At 40.6% G+C, this 19,791-nt stretch overlaps 3 protein-coding genes across 5 annotated transcripts; 2 read left to right on the top strand and 1 right to left on the bottom strand.

Annotated features, from left to right (window-relative positions):
• The first annotated feature begins 61 nt into the window (after positions 1-61).
• snx8a (sorting nexin 8a) lies at positions 62-9,162 on the top strand. Its single transcript, XM_034592305.1, has 13 exons — positions 62-143; positions 1,556-1,683; positions 2,319-2,448; positions 3,211-3,401; positions 3,602-3,722; positions 4,333-4,469; positions 4,579-4,659; positions 4,757-4,917; positions 5,075-5,204; positions 5,301-5,369; positions 6,179-6,328; positions 6,775-6,924; positions 7,746-9,162. Exons 1-13 carry the CDS (start codon positions 107-109, stop codon positions 7,824-7,826), a joined length of 1,566 nt encoding a protein of 521 aa, XP_034448196.1. The 5' UTR covers positions 62-106; the 3' UTR covers positions 7,827-9,162.
• On the bottom strand, positions 8,716-13,474 carry nudt1 (nudix (nucleoside diphosphate linked moiety X)-type motif 1). Of its 3 annotated transcripts, none has more exons than XM_034592307.1 (4): positions 13,345-13,474; positions 12,992-13,155; positions 10,568-10,713; positions 8,716-9,912 (listed from the first exon to the last, which is right to left on the bottom strand). In XM_034592307.1, the coding sequence occupies exons 2-4, from the start codon at positions 13,141-13,143 to the stop codon at positions 9,740-9,742; spliced, it is 471 nt and encodes a 156-aa protein (XP_034448198.1). In that variant the 5' UTR covers positions 13,144-13,155; positions 13,345-13,474; the 3' UTR covers positions 8,716-9,739. The 3 variants fall into 3 exon arrangements, with proteins under 3 accessions (XP_034448198.1, XP_034448199.1, XP_034448200.1); XM_034592308.1 differs by having other exon boundaries at positions 13,266-13,387; XM_034592309.1 differs by lacking the exon at positions 13,345-13,474 and having other exon boundaries at positions 12,992-13,180.
• A 426-nt stretch (positions 13,475-13,900) lies between these two features.
• Positions 13,901-17,356, top strand: mrm2 (mitochondrial rRNA methyltransferase 2). The gene is made up of 2 exons (XM_034592306.1): positions 13,901-14,485; positions 16,129-17,356. The coding sequence occupies exons 1-2, from the start codon at positions 14,197-14,199 to the stop codon at positions 16,557-16,559; spliced, it is 720 nt and encodes a 239-aa protein (XP_034448197.1). The 5' UTR covers positions 13,901-14,196; the 3' UTR covers positions 16,560-17,356.
• Positions 17,357-19,791: the final 2,435 nt, after the last annotated feature.

The following is a 19,791-nucleotide window of genomic DNA, read 5'->3' as shown; positions in this document are numbered from 1 at the left end:
GGACTTCAGCCAGCGCTCACTACAACTTTAAGAAATAAGTTACTTGTTTTTTTTTTTTTTTTTTTCTTTGCTCCAGGAAATCACATGGAGGTGCTCTTGCGCTCACATGACACGGGGAGCCATGGCAGGAGAGATCAATGAAGGTACAGTGCGTAAAAAACGTCCTCTCACTCTTTCTAACGCCGAGTTTTACGCGTCACTCGTGTTTTGGTTCGTAGGGTTGTTGTTGCAGTGCCAGGAAACCGAGAAATGTGGTGTTTAGACGCGTTCAGCACGTGGACGCGTGTGTTCGCCGTGAAATGACGATCGGGAACTTTTGGGTACATGGAGATCGGAATGAAGTTGCTCCATCTTTGAAGCGTTCGCGACTCGTTGAAGTGATTTTAAATGGCCTCGTTATGTTTTCCTTACGGCGGCAGCAGTGCACATTACTGTTAAACGTCATGTCAGAGGTTTTAAAGGTTTATGGGAGATTTCGTGTTTTTCTACTTGCCACGTGAAAACTGTCAGCTGGTTACCTCAGCACAGAGGCAGCACATCACCAGGCCTGCACACAGATGTATTCTATTCATCTTAGACACTAGTGTGTAACTCTGATGAGGCTGTTGTCATGTTCTGAACCTGTAATCCTGTATTTGAATGTGTTCAATTTAGGGCTATTCAATTTGTTCTTATTAATCAACACAAACATAGTGTTAATGAGCCAGAATTAGCTGTATAGGCTAATTTCTATCTGTTCCTGTAGGCAGTTCTTACAAGGCAACCAGAAATAAATAGAATTACAACATATATAGTTATAAATATCTATGGACAATTCTTGTGCTTTATGCATATCATCAAACTAACTCTACAACAACACTATGGTCGGTTAATACAGAAACAAACAAATCAAGTAAAAACCCATAATTAAAACACTACGGCTGATAGAAAATAAATAAATAAATAAAAAACAGGTAAATAACTCACTATTAAAACACTATGGTCGATTAATTAAACAAATGAGTAAATAACCCAGGATTAAAATATATTGTAAAAATCAAACAATACAATGCAACACTCAATACAATGCCACAAATGTATGCATTAACTAAATCACATAAGATAAAGTGGAATGGTTGAACACAATCACAAGTTTGGTTTAGTTTGGTATCAGAGCAAAACTCTAGAATACTGGGACACTCAATAATTATCGCAATATATCTTTTTTCAATAGCAATATAAGTTCAATGGTGAGGAGGTGTAACACACAGCTGTTCTTCCTCAGATTTATAAAATGTTTATACGTTTTTGTGATTTTATGCAAATAATGAGGATTTTAAAAGCACAACCTTCACCTACAGAGCAAAACGGAGTCTTGGAACTTAACAGAAACAATAATGTGACATTTATTTTGATAATCCTCAGTATTGAGCCATATCAATTTTTTTTATTATCACATTTGATTGGCCATAATGCTCAGCACTAGTTGGGATGATAAAAAGTCTTGTGATATATATAAAACGGTTAGGTGTACTGTATAAAATGTGGTGTGGTGATTGTGCTGCTCCTCTTCCAGGCTCCGTTCCTGCCTACTACAGGGAGGTGTATGAGGCCATCCGCTGCAGGACGGACGAGAGGGTGCAGGTCGAAGTTTTCCAGCGGTTGCTCCAGAGGACCGAACTCTCCAGGGCTGTTATAGGCCAGGTGAGTTGTTCAGTCTCATATCAAGCTTAACAGTTCAGAATTATAAGCACAACTGTAGTTTGGATAGAGAATTACTTTCTACTTCTTGTCCTTTAGCTGACATGTGCCTGATATAACTTGTATAACATATACAGACCTTGAATTTCCATAATGGGGGTGAATCCCAAACATCCCATTCACCTTTTTCTCTCTATACCAGGTTATTCCTGTTTCGAGCCAGGGAAGCTTATCTATGTTGATTTGTATTCATTCATGAATGAAGGTATCCCTGCTCAAATATTTGTTTGATTCTGATAAGGCAGGGTTTTGAGTTACCATTAGGCAATTCAGTGTAGATAAGGTAGATACAGGAAGCTGGTACTAGACTGTTGATCACGAGTTAATGCCACAACACACAGATGTGACAGAAATTGGTCAGAGCATGTGTCAGAGCATGTGTCTGTGGTATAGTTCAGATACACTTTCGCTTCACTGGAATTTCCCTTTTCCTGACCTTCCAGCGTATCACCTCCCTTTGTGTCTAGCAAGCACTTTTTTTTTTAAAATAGAGGAATGCAACCCGCAGTTGAATTCTGTTTTCGGACTGAATAACGACGGGCGACCTTTGGGGGTCACGCTGTCTTTGTCTTACTCAGATTGCAGAGCATGTCGACTCCTCGGACGGATCCCTGAGCAAGTTGTCCCTCTATAAAGCGCTCGCGTTGATTGCGCTCGCTCAGCAAGGGAAGCAGCCAAGCCCCAAACTCTTGGAGAACTGCATACAAGGTAAGAGACAGTGTGTGAGAGCAGGGCAGTTAAGGTTTGGCTTAATGAGTAGCTTGGTAATGCTTCTCGGCTTCTCCTTATACAGTCATCGTTAAGGGCTTTAACCACCTGTTGTGTTCTATTCAGTATATTGCATGATGTGGCAAAAGTTATAAAGCAACACAACTTTGGCAGAATTTAGATACATTTTAGTTGCAATTTCCACCCCTGACTTTAGTGTCTTTCACAGCAGAAGAGCAGCAATTTGGTTTAATGCACCTTCATTTGTTTTCTTTTGTTTTGGTAGCAATCTTTTATTTTGGTAGCAAAGCCGTAGCTATGTTTAAGTGTTGCATTCTTTCACTAGAAGATGATAGGGGGGGGTTTATGGTTTTCATAGAGGTAGCCATTATGCAGGCTTGACGTAGATCCATTCCCAACCTTCTGTGATTATTTAAGGCCCACTCTGTTATTTCAGGTGTGGCGAGCACAGCGGCTTGCTGCATGCCACTTCCTCAACAAGTTTTCTGCATTTGTCGCAGTGCATTTCATTCAATTCACGACCCTCTTGGAATGTACAGGAAGGGACAAATAACAGAGCACACGCACAGGGCCGGCCAGAGGCAAATAGAGGCTGGCACGTTTGACTCTGTCGAACAGAGAAACGTGGTTTTAACAGCAGCATTCCTCCCGATTGGGAAATTCGCTTTTCTATCCAATATGTATTGATTTCATCATGAGAAAACAAATATTAGAAGTTGCTCCCTGTCGTGCGCCGGACAGAGTTACCGAAACCTCAGCTCGGGGAGCCGAAGGACCTGAGCGCACTCAGGATGCAGCCAGCTCAGGAGGATGTGCTGATGATGTCACACACGCTGGACAAGCTGCTGGTCAGAGACACGGTGCAGGTGGAGCTCATACCCGAGAAGAAGGGCCTGTTCCTCAAACACGTGGAGTACCAGGTCACAAGCCAGGCAAGGCATCCAATAACAACTACTCACCCTTCCTTTGACGACACTGATTATGATAATTGCTTTTTTAAAGGTTTTTGCACCAGCTCTTTTCTTCTCATTTAAATTCCGATTTCTCGATCATGCTTGGATTTAATTGAGTCGTAGGAACAACGACTGCCACATAGATAATTGTCTTTCTTTCTTTACTTCTTGTTTTTCAGCGTTATAAAGTATCTGTTTACCGACGCTATAGTGATTTTGACGTCTTCCACGAGGTGCTGCTCCAGAGGTTTCCGTACAGAGTGGTGCCGGCGCTGCCACCTAAAAGGATGTTAAAGGGAGGTACGTTTCTCTGCCTGACGCTCCGACATCTGCACAATCACTGATGCATTTCTCTGTTCCTGCATTCGCTTCATCTCTGGGATCATTTCTATGCTTTACTGAAAGGTCAGTTGAGAACATGTAAATAACCGGGGGGGGGGTTTGGTAGCTTTTTTGGGGGATGATAAGAATTAAATTTCTTCTTGTTTCATCAACAAGGAAAGCTGCGATGCATAAAATGAGCCGATTTCACTTGACACATTTAAAAATATCCCAGCCCACCAGTTGAGCTCTTTCTCTTTCATCCCACTGAGTGATATGTGAAGCCCAAGATCTACTTCAGGGTCTCTGTACTGTACGTGATTTCATCTATTTCCTCAGAGCTAAGTGCAGATTGATTTTTGCGGTTCTCAGGGAGATTCTGGAAACTGTAAAAGAGGTCACCAATGAATTAGCAAGAAACGAATGTAAAAACCAGCAGTGCCATACCAAACAGAACACGCCCATTAGCCTCTAAGATCATCGGACCATCACCCATTTTTTGATCTCAGCGTCAAACTGCTTCGAGTGTTGTTGTGTTACACATCTTCTCTTCCTCATGTTTTTGTATTCTCTTGTCGTCGGCCCACAGTGTTGACCTCTGTCTCTGAGCGGGAGTTCATCGAGGGAAGGAGACGCGCTCTCGGCAGATTCATCAACTTGGTGGCTCGGCATCCTGTCTTCTCAGAGGATGAGCGGGTTAAGACCTTCCTCACCTTCAGTGGCTCTGTAGGTTTTTTTGTGTGTTTTTTTTTTTTGGCTAAATAAGCTCATCGAAATGCCTCCTGTTCTAACTACTCAATGTCTTTTTTCCCCCTCGCCCGCCCTTCCCAACCAGGATGTTCAGACAAAGCTGCGCGATGCCTACAAGAGGACGGGCGATGAGTTCATGACCAATAAAGTTGCGACCCTGGCAAAGGTTTGTCACGCCTGTACGTTGAAAAGAAAATTGTTTTGCACAGTTTCCCCCCGCCCCAAACAATAACCTGCAGTACCTTTTGTTATTTTCTCTGTAGGAATATCTCCCCGCTGACATCCAGGCTCAGTTCTCAACAAGCAGGGAGCTGATTAGAAATATCCACAACAGCTTCCACAAGCTGCGGGACAGAGCTGAGAAAATGGCAGAGCGCTCAAAGGAGAACGCCACTGATCTACTCATGTTTGGCAGAGAACTCAGGTATTTCATAATCGTCCGTATGAAGTTAAAGTCGCTCTCTGGCATGCAGAGGTGTTGGACTGAGAAAACAAGTTGTTGATATTCCAAAATCCTGCGCTTGGCAGCTTGGATGCAACAGTATTTCATCCTGTCCCTGTAATAATGCTGTTTCCTGCAGCACACTGGGCTCAGACGCCTCGCCTCTTCCCTCCTTGGCCTCCTCACAGAGCACGTGGGGGACGCTGCGTCAGTCACTGAAGAGTCTGTCCGTGGAGTTCGCTGTTCTGTCTGACAAAGCTGCTCAGCAGGTACCACCCTCAGACCCTCATCCTCACCACCTGCTCTGCTGCTGCGTGTCCAAACATGGCACCGGGTAATAAATGTTGTTTTGCTAATGTCCTCAGGGCAGCCGGGAAGAGGATGATGTTGTGGAAAAACTGAATCTTTTCCTGGATTTGCTGCAGTCATACAGAGTGAGTCCATTTCATTTTTTATTTTAGGCTTCTCTCAAAGGTTCCCCAGCCTTTCATGGCAGGAGATTGTACGAGTCACGCGTTCATAACAACAGGAAATATGTCCGTAGCATAGAGGCGAGGGGTGGTGCCTGAGTAGAGTTTGCACAAATTCGGCTGCACAAATCACGTATTTTTGTTTACAGCACATCAACACAGGCATTAACCCTTATCACCTAAAGCTCTCAGATCTCGTCTTTATAAGTTGACATCTACGTCGGCATCTTCCACGTGTACGACTCCTCTTTTTCATCCAGAGATATTTGTATATTTGTGTCTATTGTTAAAATCGTAATCAATGCGCCCTTATCGCTCACTGTAAATTTTCCTGACATTTTCCTGCTATATTGTCACACGCACATTTTACTAGGGATGTGACAGGAAATGTTCTGGATAATGTCCAAGGTAACTGACCTGGATATTTGCGTTCTCACATACAGCCCCTCTGGAAAATTACAGGAAAATATCTGCGAGTTCAGTGTACGTCTGAAAGCAGCATTACTGTATGAAGCACTGCAAAAACTGAAAATCTATATTTCTGTTGGAGGCATAAGAAGGAGCTGTGAAGTTGACATAAATCAAGTCAATCTCACTTGGAAATGTAGTTTTTAGTAGTGGATCAGATGTAAGTGGTAGCTCTTCAACAAAATCATTTGTCTGTGATACACATGGTTATTTCTTCGACGGCTGATAGGTATTACTGTGTTTTTTGACATTTTGCCACTTGGAGGCAGATAAGAAATGTTTAAGTGCCCTGTGTTTTTCTCTAGGATCTCTGTGAGCGCCATGAGAAAGGTGTGCTCCACGAGCACCAGAGGGCTCTGCACAAGTACGGCATGATGAAGAGGCAGATGATGAGCACCACCGTTCAGCCTAAAGAGCATGCGTCTGTGGAGCAGCTGGAATCACGGATCATTCAGGTGATCAGTCCCTTTCAGTTTCACACTTCTCGGCGCTCAGGCTGCTGCCCTACTGATTGTATTCTGTTTCTTTACTTTGAGAAATAAGATGCTGCATTGGCTTGAATGTGTCTGTTACTAATACACTCACCTTAAATAACACAGTCAGGTCATACCATGTGTGGTGTAGCATAGCAACCCTGGGGGGGAGGGGATTGAGCCACTTTGGCTTCCTCAGACAGATGGGGGGTTTTGGACTCACAGACAGAACTCCCCTGCAGCTAGCATGTCCAAAAACACCTTGTAGTAATAATAAAGTAATAAACTGGCTTTTTTTATAGTGTCTGCATAATCCTAAAATAATTACTGAACCCATATTACTCTTAAAGTATTTGTTATATGGTTTTTGTTTTGTGATTATTATTGTTACAATTTCATAATGTATTTTTTTTTCACTCCGCGAACAGCAAGAAAACGCCATTCAGACCATGGAGCTGCGCAACTACTTCTCTCTGTTCTGCCTTCATCAAGAGACGCAGCTTATCTTCACCTACCTTCCCATCACGTCCCACATTCTCGGGGCTTTTGTTAACTCCCAGGTCCAAGGACACAGAGAGGTGAGTGAGTACGTCTGGAAATAATCGCTTCTTCAGAGCCTCGCCTGCATCGACGCGGCGCCGCCAGAGGAGGGTCAAAGCGGTTATGAGACAGGCTTCTGAAGTCCAACAAAAGAACTAATAGGATTTGAGTTGGTTCACATTTCACAGGATCGAGTGAATCCTCCTCCTGTACTTTCACCTGTTATGAAATCAAACAAGTCACACAGTGAATGACTTTATGTTTCACTCAGACTCCGACAGGGCAAACATTGAAGATCCATTTACTGCACTTTTTTTTCTTATCAAGTCAGTAAACCTGCAAACACTAAATAATATTTAGATGTTTTATTTTACATTTGTATTTAATTATTGAAATTTAAAGTCTGTTTGTATGTTTGTACGTCCGCCAGTCCCATTCTTGTGAACACGATATCTCATGAACACCTTGAGGGGATTTCTTCCGATTTGGTACAAATGTTCAGGTCAAAGGTCAAGGTCACTGTGACCTCACAAAACAAGTTTTGTTGCCTTGTGAACGCATTATCTCAAGAACGTCTCGAGAGAATCCTTTTCAAATGTTCACATAGTCTTAACTGCTGGGATTGGGGGGTCAAGGTTGTGGTTGCCTCATAAAACATGATTTGCCTTTGAACATGATATCTCAAGTCTGCCTTGTGGGAATTTCTTCATATTTGACCAGCTCAGTGGACAAAGGTCAAAGGTCATGGGGACCTCCTGTGACTCTGGAAACAAAATGTACGCAGACAATAACTCCACTGGTTGGCGGAGGCATTCAACTGTAGGGAGGTGAATCTTGTTTTCCTTTTTTTTTTTCCCAGATGGGAGAGGTGTGGAATGAACTCCAGCCGAAGCTCGGATGTCTCTTTGGTGCTAATAACGGATTGAAAACCTCCATCTGAGCCCCGAGCAAGCTGCGAAAGACAAACACTGCTGCTGATGAGGACGAGAAACTGGAGAATAACTCGCTCTGTGAGCTAAAGCAAACACGAGTCATGCACAGCTGTATTTCCTTCTTACTAAATCCTCTATAACACAGTATACATTCCATTCAGTGAGAGGAACTTCAAACATATCACCTTTAACTCGACAGTGTTACTCATGATTCTTTTTATGCCTGATGCGGATATGTTGTCTATGTCAAAATCAACTTCTACAACTAAATCCAACAATGTGTTATTATAAAACTCCTCTGATAAAGCACCTATAAAGATTTTATACACTCAGAGGGTTGAGAAACATGGAGGGACAGAAAGCTGTTCTTTATTAAATGATGGGATTGTTTGCAATCTCTCGTCATGAAGTTCCTGGTTTAACTTACTCAACAGCTTTGGACCGATATGTTTTCGAGACAGAGTTTAGTTTATCGGGGTGTTTACCGGCATACTTTATATTTTTATGAACAAGTGTGCCATTTCTTACTGTTTACTTACATGTGGTCTTGACTTTCTTTGCTTTAACTGTTTGTAAAACTCACTTTTTATTTCATAAGCTATTTTGTTTTTTTTAAAGCCTGAACTCAAATTATAGGATACTACAAAGGGCAGAGATTTGAGTTTCATTGATCTAAACTATGACACTAGTGGCAGCGATATGTCAGTAATTACACTATAAAGAAACAAATTTACTACAAAGATAAATGTTATGAATTGACTTAAAATACACATTTGTGAAATCAATCATAAAGCAGATTTCTTACACAGGACCAAGTCAAAACTTCCCTAATTAACCACTAAATCTTTAATTTCAGAAGTGCATTTTTGGTCCACACATGAGGACTGTTTGTCACAGTTGCAGATACATTTTGTAATTCGAATGAGGAAAAGCACAATCTGGACATGAGTGTGTCTGCACAGTTTATCAGAACATTACATGTTTACAAAGAAATAAAAAAAGAAATCTAAAGTCAAAGGGACAAGTTGAGAAATGTTTGGACATTTTTGACATTAACACCAGCTCTTTTATCTCTGCCCTGAACTGACAGTGTGGAAATGAAAGGTGCCGATATGCAAATCAGAAAAAGTGCACATAGTTAACAGGTATTTTATGGAGAAAAATGAAACGCGTTTGGTTTTTGGAAACAGAAAACGCATTGGGAATCAAATGATCTTGCACAGAATATGAAACCCAATAAAATTATCACTGTAGATATTGTAAATATTCTATCAAAGAAAAAAAATGAACTTGCTGAATGATGCTAAACTGAATATCCTGAAAAATAAAATGTCAGAACTGAAAACATTTTCTCTTTTTTTTTTACCTCCACCAAGGAGGTTATGTCTTTGGCCCTGTCTGTTGGTTTGCTTGTTTGTCAGCAGTATTACACAAACAATTACTGTATTCCATGATACTTGGTGGAAGGATGGGACATTGGTCAAGACAGAACCCATCAAATTTGGGGTCAGATCTGGACAAAGGGGCAGATACAGGATCTTTTTTTTCTATGAGGTATATTTTTTACATTTTACAGATTAGTATTTAATAGATCTTGGTGGAAAAAAATAGATTATTTATGAGTATGTGTTGCAGAACCAAATAAAAATCCAGATCTAGTGGATTTAAATGGGGTTTCATTAGGGGACTGTTGCCTTGGTGGAGGTATACACATATGAATACATGATAGAATAATGAACAGATATGTAAACACTACATCTTCAGTTCAAACAGTTTTTGAAAGTATTCAGGAACTTGTTTCTTCCTACAAACGAAGTGAACAAGAACATTCAACAGTTGGATATCTTCAGTGCTTGATGTCTACAGCTGATTATCTTTGGTCCGACTCATAAACAGTGTCACCACCGGCCACATTATCATCTCAGACCTCGTCCACCTCTTCCAGTCGGTGGCTGAGGATCACCTCGTGACCCTGGAACTTAAAGTATCCGACAAATTTCTTCTTTTGCAGTAACAGAGGGAACCACATGATGTCATCAACCCACATTTCACTGAAGGGAATTTGATCACAATCGAACCACTGAGGCCTCATCTCTAAAAAAAAAACCAAGAGAAAAAAACAAAAAAGGGAAATAATTAGTCAACCTCACTTTATCATCTGGAGTTCATCACTTGTGACGCACCTCACATACTGCCCAGGGCACAACAGAAAGCATCACGTTGCATTAGAACAAAACAAATAGAGAAACTCAATAAATCGCTGATAGAGACATTCACTATTAATTAAGGTATAACAAAATGTATAACCTACAAGTTTATATGATCCCATAATTAATAGAATTTAGTTTTTTCCAGAAAGATAAATTATTTCATTTTTATTTAAACGTTTGGCATAAATTTCTTTACTACAAAGTTATTTTCAAAATTTGTGACAAATGATGGAACTTTTGGTGTCATGTCCAGGGGACTAATAGAAAACCTGGGATGGCTTATCAAACTTATTCTCTTGCCCAGACTCTTCAAACCTTGAACTTCCTTCAACTCCTAACAAGCTTTTTCCCTCCTTATCTCTTCCCCCTGCTGGCTGTTTGAACTGTCTGTCCCTCCAGACTCTTTGGTCCACTGCTGATTTCTGCTGTTTGATCTACAAACAACGCCCAATTGAATTTGACACACAGGATTGATGCAGTGTTCCTGCAGCAATCCCCCCCCCCCCCCCACAGGCCGCACGCTGCGGTGGAAATCGTACCTTCAGACTCTGTCGGGTCTCCGTTATAAGCATCCGCCCTGAAAACGTGGACGTCCAGTAGCTGCGTTTCTCCGACGAACTCAAACTTTATGTTTCCGACCTTCTCGAGAGCGTCCACTGTGAGCCCACTTTCTTCTTGCAGTTCCCTGACAATGAAAACATCAAATACCGTTTTGATTGTGTGCATTTTAAAAAAAGAAGCTCAGAGCACATTTCAAACACACACTTAAAGCAGGCAGAGAGGATAAATTGTTGGTATCTGTGTTTCCCAGTGAAAAGCCAACACAGGCAGAAAATCGTTTTTCTATTGACTCAACTTCATCCACAGATGAGGATAGGGAGAAGTAGTTTGCTGCTCCAGAAGCTCGAGTGCAGTGGATCTTTAAGTTTGTGAGGTCATTTTACCACTTTGTTTACCCCCCCCCCCCCCCTTATAAAAATTGGAGTCAAAATAAAACTATGCAATAATCAAACATCTGCCGGGATGGTGCATTCTCCTGCTCAACCGATATGGATTTCTGCTGGCCAATGCTGATACTTAATAGGCAGTAAAAAACATGTGCAATTGTTCCCAAGATGTTGTTATCGAACTACCATAACATAGAAATGTAACTTGTTGCAAAAAACTCTTTCGTACATTGTCATTCTCTTGCTAAAGAAATGTAACAAAACACTGTAGTGTAAGAAAGCCCACATGATTTGACTCTTACATCTCAGAGCCCTGTTTTGATTTATGTGCAGCTGAGTTGAGAAAATATGGTTCAACCAATTCTGTCCTAATGTTTTCTGTTCGTCCTTGATTTAAATTGTATTTCATCAAACTAACCGTCAACACGGCAGTCACAACATGAAGAATATTTATCGACAGGATTGGGACGTTGATTAAGCAGATTTTTCCAATTTGACTCTTGCTTTTGTTCCAAAGTGTAGAAATACAATCTCGAGATACTGATTCATTTATCATTCTAATAAAATTGCCACAAACCAGATCTGTTTTTCACGTCTGAGAGAGAACAGCTCAGGAACTGTTTGCCTTCAGCACTTCCTTCCTTTGCCTTTGGAGCTAATTTCCTGCTGATGATTTATCACACATTGAAACAACAAAGTACAACTTTTTTTCAACTTTCCACTTACTATACTCGCCTCTGCTGGAACACAAAAAATACGCACTGCTTGATTTCAAAGGCAAACAGTAAGATATTTTGTTATCTTGTATAATTTTATACTAATGCATAAAAACAGATTGTGAAATAAATTATATTTCCTTCGAGAGAGATTTCACAGGCCAGAGGAAAACTTAAACATTATTTATTTATTTTTTTTTACCGTTTTTCAATTTTGGGAGGATATTTTCTATTGCTTTTATTTCTTGTTTTCTTAATTCTTTATTAGTCCCACAATGGGGACATTTGTTGAGTTACAGCAGCAATACAAACACAAGCAAATATAAAAATAGGAGAAATAAAAACAAAAGGAAAAAGAAAATGGGCATAATGTAAACATGAGAATATGAAAGATGTAGAAAAACCAAAAAAGAATATATATATTGGGTACTAATCTATGTCTTTTCCTGCATTACACCAAACTGCCAGATGAAGGATTATTGTCATTGTCGGTTAATCTGCTAATTGTTTTACTGTTTGATTAATAAATCAAAAGTTCGGTCTATGAAACATAAATGAAAAAGATGTCATCAATTCAATGAGCTGGAGATGAGGTCTAGAGAGATGTCTGGTTTTGCTTGAACAAAAAATCCCAAACTTCCATAATATTCAGTTTAAAATTAGATATATGACATAAGAAGGCATGACATCCTCTCATTTAATAAGCTGGAATCAGATAACAGCTTGACTTTTATCACTAATTGTACATGAAAAATGATTCAAACAATTAATTTATTATAAAGTCAGCTGCTGTTATAATCATTTGTGACCAATCAATTTTGATAAAGTGCCTGATTGTTTCAGCTCTCACCCTCACACCTCTTCTACTTAAAGGGATAGTTCACCCAAAAAGGAAAATTCACTCGTAAACAGTGCTGCAGCCAAATCCAGTACAAATGAAGTAACTGGTGACCAATTCTTGCCTCCATACTGCTTGTTGAAGATGTGGTTACTATTTACTTCAATTGTATTGGGATTTGGCTCTAACGCTGTCTACCCCTGAAACTCCAAAGGTGTTTTGTGGACTCAGAACACTTTCACCCCCCCACTCCATCTGCATGGTGGTGAGTAGATAATGAGTGAATTTTCATATTTGGGTGAACTATCCCTTCATCCTAATTCTTGCTCATCAAACTGAAAACCCTCAGTGTTTCCCAAACAATCCCCCTGGTGGCGAATTTAAACATCCCAGCAGTTTCCTCCGAGGTTGACAGCTTCACATTACTTCGCATGCAGATTCATTCAAGGGGATGGGATGTACCTCCTCGCGCCCTCTTCGATGCTCTCTCCGGGCTGAACTTTGCCCCCGAAGCCGTTCCACTTCCCGACCCCGAAGCCCCTCTTCTTCATGCCCAGCAGCACCCGGCCGGGCTGCACCACCAGCACCAGGGTCAGCAGCTTGGGGCTCAACATCCCACCGCGTGTCTGAGGCAAACACAACGTGAATACAACTTTACGCAACGTTAGCTGCAGGCTGAACACTGTGAACGTCTGCGTTAACGGCGTTAACGTACCAAGGCTTTAACGTACCGTACCGGGCTGCGTGGTGTAAATGGAAGAAAAAGCGTAAAACAAACACAGGATAAATATTTCTGTTAGTAGAAGTTGTATTACATCAGTTCACGTTGCACGACTCCCGCGCTCAGCCCTATGGTGCCGCCCCACGGACGTCCTCCCACGACGCACTGTCACGTCAGAACGTGGATCGGTCTAAGCGACGTCGGACTGCAGGAGGGAGGACCATAACTCCATTCAAACCACTCACATAAACTCACTTTACACATCTGTTGATTGAAAATGATTCAAGACGTGATATAGGGCAAACGAGACAAAAAGACAATATAACTTCTTCTTCTTCTTCTTCTTCTATAACTGTCATAATCATTACCATAAAAAACAACAACAACAATGATATACATTTTTATAAAGAACCTTTGTCATTATATTTACAATCAATGTTATGGCATTAAAAGCAGCAACACAGAGGAAGGATAAAAACTGCAGGAAATTATTAACAAAAACAAAATAGGATAGGAATTTATAGGAAGCTGCTAATTTCCATTGAAGGAATTGACATTGTACAGCAGAACTGTTCAAAGAAATTTTCTATAAACATAACTAAATTTAAAATGTCCATTATTAAGATTGAGATCAATATCATAAGAGTGGCGTAAATACCTTAACTTATACGAAGGGTATTACAGAATAGCAAAAAGTAAATGAATGACCTAAAGAATTTTATCTTTTATTTCTTTTGTTACGATTGATCCTAATAGAAAAAGTCATGCAGGGGACTTTATGACAATAGTAAAGCAAACATGTAGGAACTGATGGTGCCATCGTATTGTAGCACGGTGACTTTATAGGTAGCACACACATATTTTCCCTCGACCAATGGGCGAGTGGTAGTTGCACGCAGGCGCACTGGGACGCTGTTGGTCCACATGACCTCTCTCAGTCACAACAATGTGGAGCGTGTGTCTGCAGAGGAGAAGTTTCCACTGGAGTCTGAGTCTCATGAAGAAGCAGAAAGGTAAAAGTGCGGCCGAGCAGCGCTGGGTGACCCGGCAGCTCAAAGACCCGTATGTCAAAGCCTCTCACAAGCTGAACTTCCGCTGCAGGAGCGCCTTCAAGCTGCTGGAGATCGACGACAAGTTCCGGCTGCTGCAGCCCGGAGACACCGTGGTGGACTGCGGAGCTGCGCCCGGAGCCTGGAGCCAGGTGGTCGTCCAGAGGGTCAACTCAGCCGGGACAGGTGAGAGGGCAGCCGGGGAGATGTTCGTGGATCAACACCAGACATGGTTTCATGATGAAGCTCTGGAAACCTGTTTATTCATGTATTCATCTTAGTCGTTTTTTATTCTGTGTGGATCTAATTGGTCTTGCCTTGTTTTGGTCTATTGTATTCTATTCCTAATTTGTTTACATATCTTTTATCAGAGAATGTACTTTCAAATATTCAGTCTTGGTAAATGTCACAATTCCTGGAATTCTTTAGACTCAAAATAAGAAAAGTTAAGACATTTTACTGGCTGCGGTCACACGAGGAGGAAATAAACAATCCTGGAGGAAGTACTTGGCACAATAACAAGAAAATCAAACAATTACTTTGTCTTGAATTTATTAATCAACTAAGATAAAAGCCTGAGTTACTGTAAGACCGAAAAATGATGAACTACAATTACTATATTTTTGATTCAGCACCTCAGTGGGAATAACATTTCTTTATTTTGTATGAATTTTGTTTGTTTACATCACTATCTGTTCATAGTGCTATAATCATATTTTATAATACATGTACCATAGATTATACTATTAACAGTTTGGGATCAGTGATATTTCCAGAGTTTAAAATAAAACAAATTAAAAAACTTTTCTGCAGTTAACTGATGGATTAGTCTCTGAATAAGACAGTTGGATAAACCAAGTGTGATGGACATACTCATTATTTCCTGACCTTGTATGGATCATTTAAAACAAATCAATGTAATAACTGGTAGATCAGAATCGGGTTTAATGCCAAGTAAGTTTACACATACATGGAATTTGCTGTGGTGTGTTTCTGCAATTGTAAATATAAAAAATAAGGAAATACTATAGGCAAATAAAAAATATACTTTAAGTGGGAGGGATTGTTCAAAATGTGCAGTTATTATTATTTGTAGAGTGTCAAAGTGTCTTCATCAGTGCAGTTTGGTTAAAGGGTCCCAGGCCTTATTTATGAGGCCAGCAGCAGCCTGGAAGAAACTATTTTTGTTTCACAGATTTAATTTAAGGTTTTCTCTCTGTGTTGCATTTTCAGCCTAGGTGAAATAAATCATGTCACTTCTAAATGGATATTTTTAAAGCTTACTGATTAAGTTTTTGTATTTGTGTTTACATGGTTTGTTTGGTTACTGTTTTTTTTCCATTATGGCATGAGAATTAATATTCATTATATGCAATATATGTGCATTACATATGTCAAGTTTTCTTGTTTTGTTGAGGTAATTCCTCTGTATATATATACCATGTGGGAATTTCTTTTTGTATTAAAAAGGAATAAACACTAATAGTCTAATATTGTATTATTGTATCTAAATTACAATTTCCCAGGTTGGCTATTTGTACTGTTGAAATTGTTCAGGACCACACTGAATACCTTTCGATTATCGGTTATCATGTTTCCTTAAAGTTGTGTCAGTAAAATCTGTTTATAATTAGATTACTATTGGATGTTTTGGGAAATCTGCAGCATATGTAAACAGACGAGCTTTGAACATTGAGGTGCAGGAAGTGAAAGAATGGAGTCTCACTGACAGATTTCAGTGTCTTTGGTCGTATGTAAAACATAGTGGAAAAAAACACAAACGCGTTCAACAAAAAATATCTGATTGTAAATCTATGATTTCATCCTAGATCCAGAGTTACCTTGTGGTACCCTTATTGGTATTGACCTGCTCAACATACCTTCTCTGGACGGTGCCCACTTCCTGTCCAGTCACGATGTCACGGAGCCCTCCACACACAGCAAGCTGCAGGAGCTGCTCCCCAGGGGCCGAGCTCACGTCATCCTGAGCGACATGGCGCCAAACGCCTGTGGTTTCCGAGAGATGGACCACGAGAGACTCATCATGATGTGTTTGTCTCTGACAGACTTGGCTGAGAAGATCCTACACCCGGGGGGCTCTCTGCTGTGTAAATACTGGGACGGGATCCTCGCTCAGAGACTTCAAGACAAGCTCCTGAGTGTGTTTGGGAGCGTTCGGACTTTAAAGCCAAACGCCAGCAGAAAGGACTCGGCTGAGAGATATTTCCTCGCTAGGATGTACAGAAAGCCGGTGAAATGAGGACATCCGTCTTTTTTTTTCTTTTGAACTCAAACATTTGGTCAATGTCCATGTTCTGTTGAGATTCACCGAAGTGCCCACTGTGTTTTCTGAACGAGGAGAAGCACTACATAGCTTTGATCAAAAGGTGGCACTGTTGAGGCATCAGTGAGGCTCCCGGCTGCCTCACATGCTCCTGGTGCTGATTTTTACCACAGCAAACTTAACACAGTAGCATCAGTGAATCAGTAATATGTGAACCTATGCAAGAATCATCAGTTTGATCGTCCTCGGGAGCCCAATGCTGGAGTTTCTCTGAAGTTTATTGTTTGCCCCACAGTGTTCGCTCTACACACTGGCTTTGCTATTTGCTCTGTTCCAGAAAGTCATTTGCAGGAGCTGCCTGTGCTGCCAGCCGTGTAGAAATATGTAATCGTTCTCTCATTGAGAGTTTATGAAGGGAATACCTAATGCATCAGAGTCACATACAGTGTGATTAATGGGGAGTGGGGTGATGCCGCAGCTTGGCACGCTGCAAGCGTCGTTGAGCTGTGCGCCCCGACAGAGGGGATGGGGCCATTTCCTCCAAAACATTTTCAGGCCAGTAAAGAGATCCTCTTATATGATTCTTCTTTAAATCCCTGCACTGACCATAAAACTATTTATTTGTTTCTGGGATTTCTTCCTGAGTTTATAACCACTGGTGATAAATTGAAAAATTATGTTTCTGTCAGAGCTACATTATAAAAGTCTTATTTTTGATGTCAAAGTAAAGTTTATGGAGATTAAAAGTAAAGACCTTGCTGATATAACACTGTCTACGGTCTCATGTACATAATTGTTCCCCTTTCTTCCTCCCAGTTGTCAGGGGTCTGACATGACATGCATATGCAGTCTTACTGGGCCCCCCTTCCCTATTATTGTATTAGCTTTATTTCATGTCATACTTTATTATAGCCAGCACTGGATAGAGATAAGAAGTGACTTGTAAAAAAGGACCCTGGCTTAACCAGCTTGGTCAGCACAAGGACCATTTATAAAGATGGATAATGCATCTTCACTTCCTCCCACTATATTGAAATGAAGCCAAAATTCCCCCCATCCCCCCAAATGTAGTGCTCAGGGGATGGAGGTCCTGGCCTTACATGCACTCGACCAATCACAAGTCAGTCTCAGCTGTCAATCAAGTTACTCATTAAAAATAAACTCACATTCGGAAAACTTGCACTTTAACATGCAACAGTGTGATAAGAATGAACTAAAATGTCTGAAACCATCTTTGAGAAAGAAATCCCTTGACGTGTACTTTGACTTTTTAGTTTTCCATCTGCTAACATGGAGGAGGCTGTGTTTATGACCAATATTGCCGGCCAGCCACCAGGGGATAGTGAAGACGTTTTGGCTTCACTTGGGGAGCCGGCATGTTGTCCATCTTTTTATACAGTCTATGCTTCGGCATCTCAACCCCTGGGCCTGCAGGACGCCCCCGTGTGCAAATAACTGAATAAACACATGCATCCTTGATGAGGTAAGCTACTCAACAATGACCTTTTATAAACCTCTGAGTCAATTGTTACTCGGATGAATCTGTGACACTCTTACAATGACATTTGCATGGAGAGTGATCATCGTCAAACATTATTTCCTTCATGATAGTTTGACGCAGAGTGCCAGGGCCAGGTTCTCTTCCAGAAGTAGGAAAACCTTATTGAATGTAAAATTGCAACTTGTAACTATATCTGTTCACTCACATGATGTTTGATGGAAACGATCTGTGCAAACTGCTGCAAAAAGTTGCTTCGTACAGATCCTCTTGTAAGAGCTATGAGCTCAACCTGTCTTGAGACTCTGAAGCAAAGTTACTTTATCCACCAGCTTAAAAAAGCAGCTAGGTACAATTAACAGTTTCAAATTATTTACTTTATTCACTTTCCTCTTTTGTTAGCCTGACTCTAGTTTTCTGAAAGTGATGATCCACTGTAAATCTCTGAATCCCCTTATAAGAGCATCAGTTACCATGTTTTAACCATCTTGCTTGTGCACTGAACCACCTGCAGCTCTTATTGGGAGGATGGCTCCAAAATTGTTTTAGATACAAAGAATAATCAGTTATGCAGTTTCTTTAGTAATAATTAATAATAGCGAAAAATGGCAGAAAAAACTTTTTGAAGGACCTCTGCATGTTTCAGTCCCAGGTGGTTAGTTCCCCTACCCACATATGTTGCTGCTATTAAGATAACTACATTTATCATGAAAATAAACTCCTTCAAATTACTGACCCATTAGCATTGTTATTTAATTTTTAGACTGAAGTCGGATCATTGTGTGAAATGACAACAAGAGCCCCTATCAAGCCTGGATTTGCATCTATGGCAGCAAAGGAAGAGATGGCTCACATGAATAAATTAATGAGGCTGCTATTTGGCCTCTGAGTCTCAGGAGTGATGAGTAATACAGTATGAAGTGAAGCATTCAGTGTGAACTGAAAATTAACTGCAGAGAAGGGGGACTGACCTCTAAAGATGATTGTTTGGAATGAATGGGCGCAGCCATGCCTGTTGATGAAGCTGATAGTGAAAGATGTGAACAGATGACCAATTTTACTTCTCATTACTTGTTTATTATTCAGCCCTTTGCTATTTAGATTTAAATTATTCTGAAATTACTCTGGGGTTTATGTTAATTCCATTGGAGCAGAGCTCTCGGGCTCGGGATGAATGATGATTCATCCACAGGTTAATATGTTCTTCTCTGGCCAGCTGCGGGTTCAGATGTAAATATTAGTAAATTAAGGGAGAAAAACAATTGTGGAGACACCGAGTTTTGAATTCAGATGACGGTCAGTCCTGTAATTGCTTCTGTAATCACTCCAATTTTCAAAACGGGTTGGTGCCTCACACAAACTGAACTGGTTTGCTTGTAGTTTTTTTCCTCTTGTTTGTTACTTCTGCCAAGGAGGTTCTGTTCTCACCTGTGTTTGTTTGTTAGCAGGATTACGCAAAAATATCTCAACAGATTTTCACCAAACTTGGTGAAGGGATGGAGTCTGAGCCTGAAAAGAAACCATTAAGTTTTGGTGTGCATGTGGATTAAGGGGCATTTTTTATTTTTATATCTTTTGACCACACTTGGTTAAGAGAATAGACTCTATATAAAGATGGACAATGTGTCTCCACTTTCTCCCACTATCCAGAAATGAAGCTAAAATATCCCGGATATGGATGCTACCATCTTGCACATTTGGAGTCAGAGT

This window comes from Hippoglossus hippoglossus, chromosome 8, assembly GCF_009819705.1.
Source record: "Hippoglossus hippoglossus isolate fHipHip1 chromosome 8, fHipHip1.pri, whole genome shotgun sequence".
Classification (NCBI taxonomy): domain Eukaryota; kingdom Metazoa; phylum Chordata; class Actinopteri; order Pleuronectiformes; family Pleuronectidae; genus Hippoglossus; species Hippoglossus hippoglossus.
This window is presented reverse-complemented; position numbering and strand designations above follow the sequence as displayed.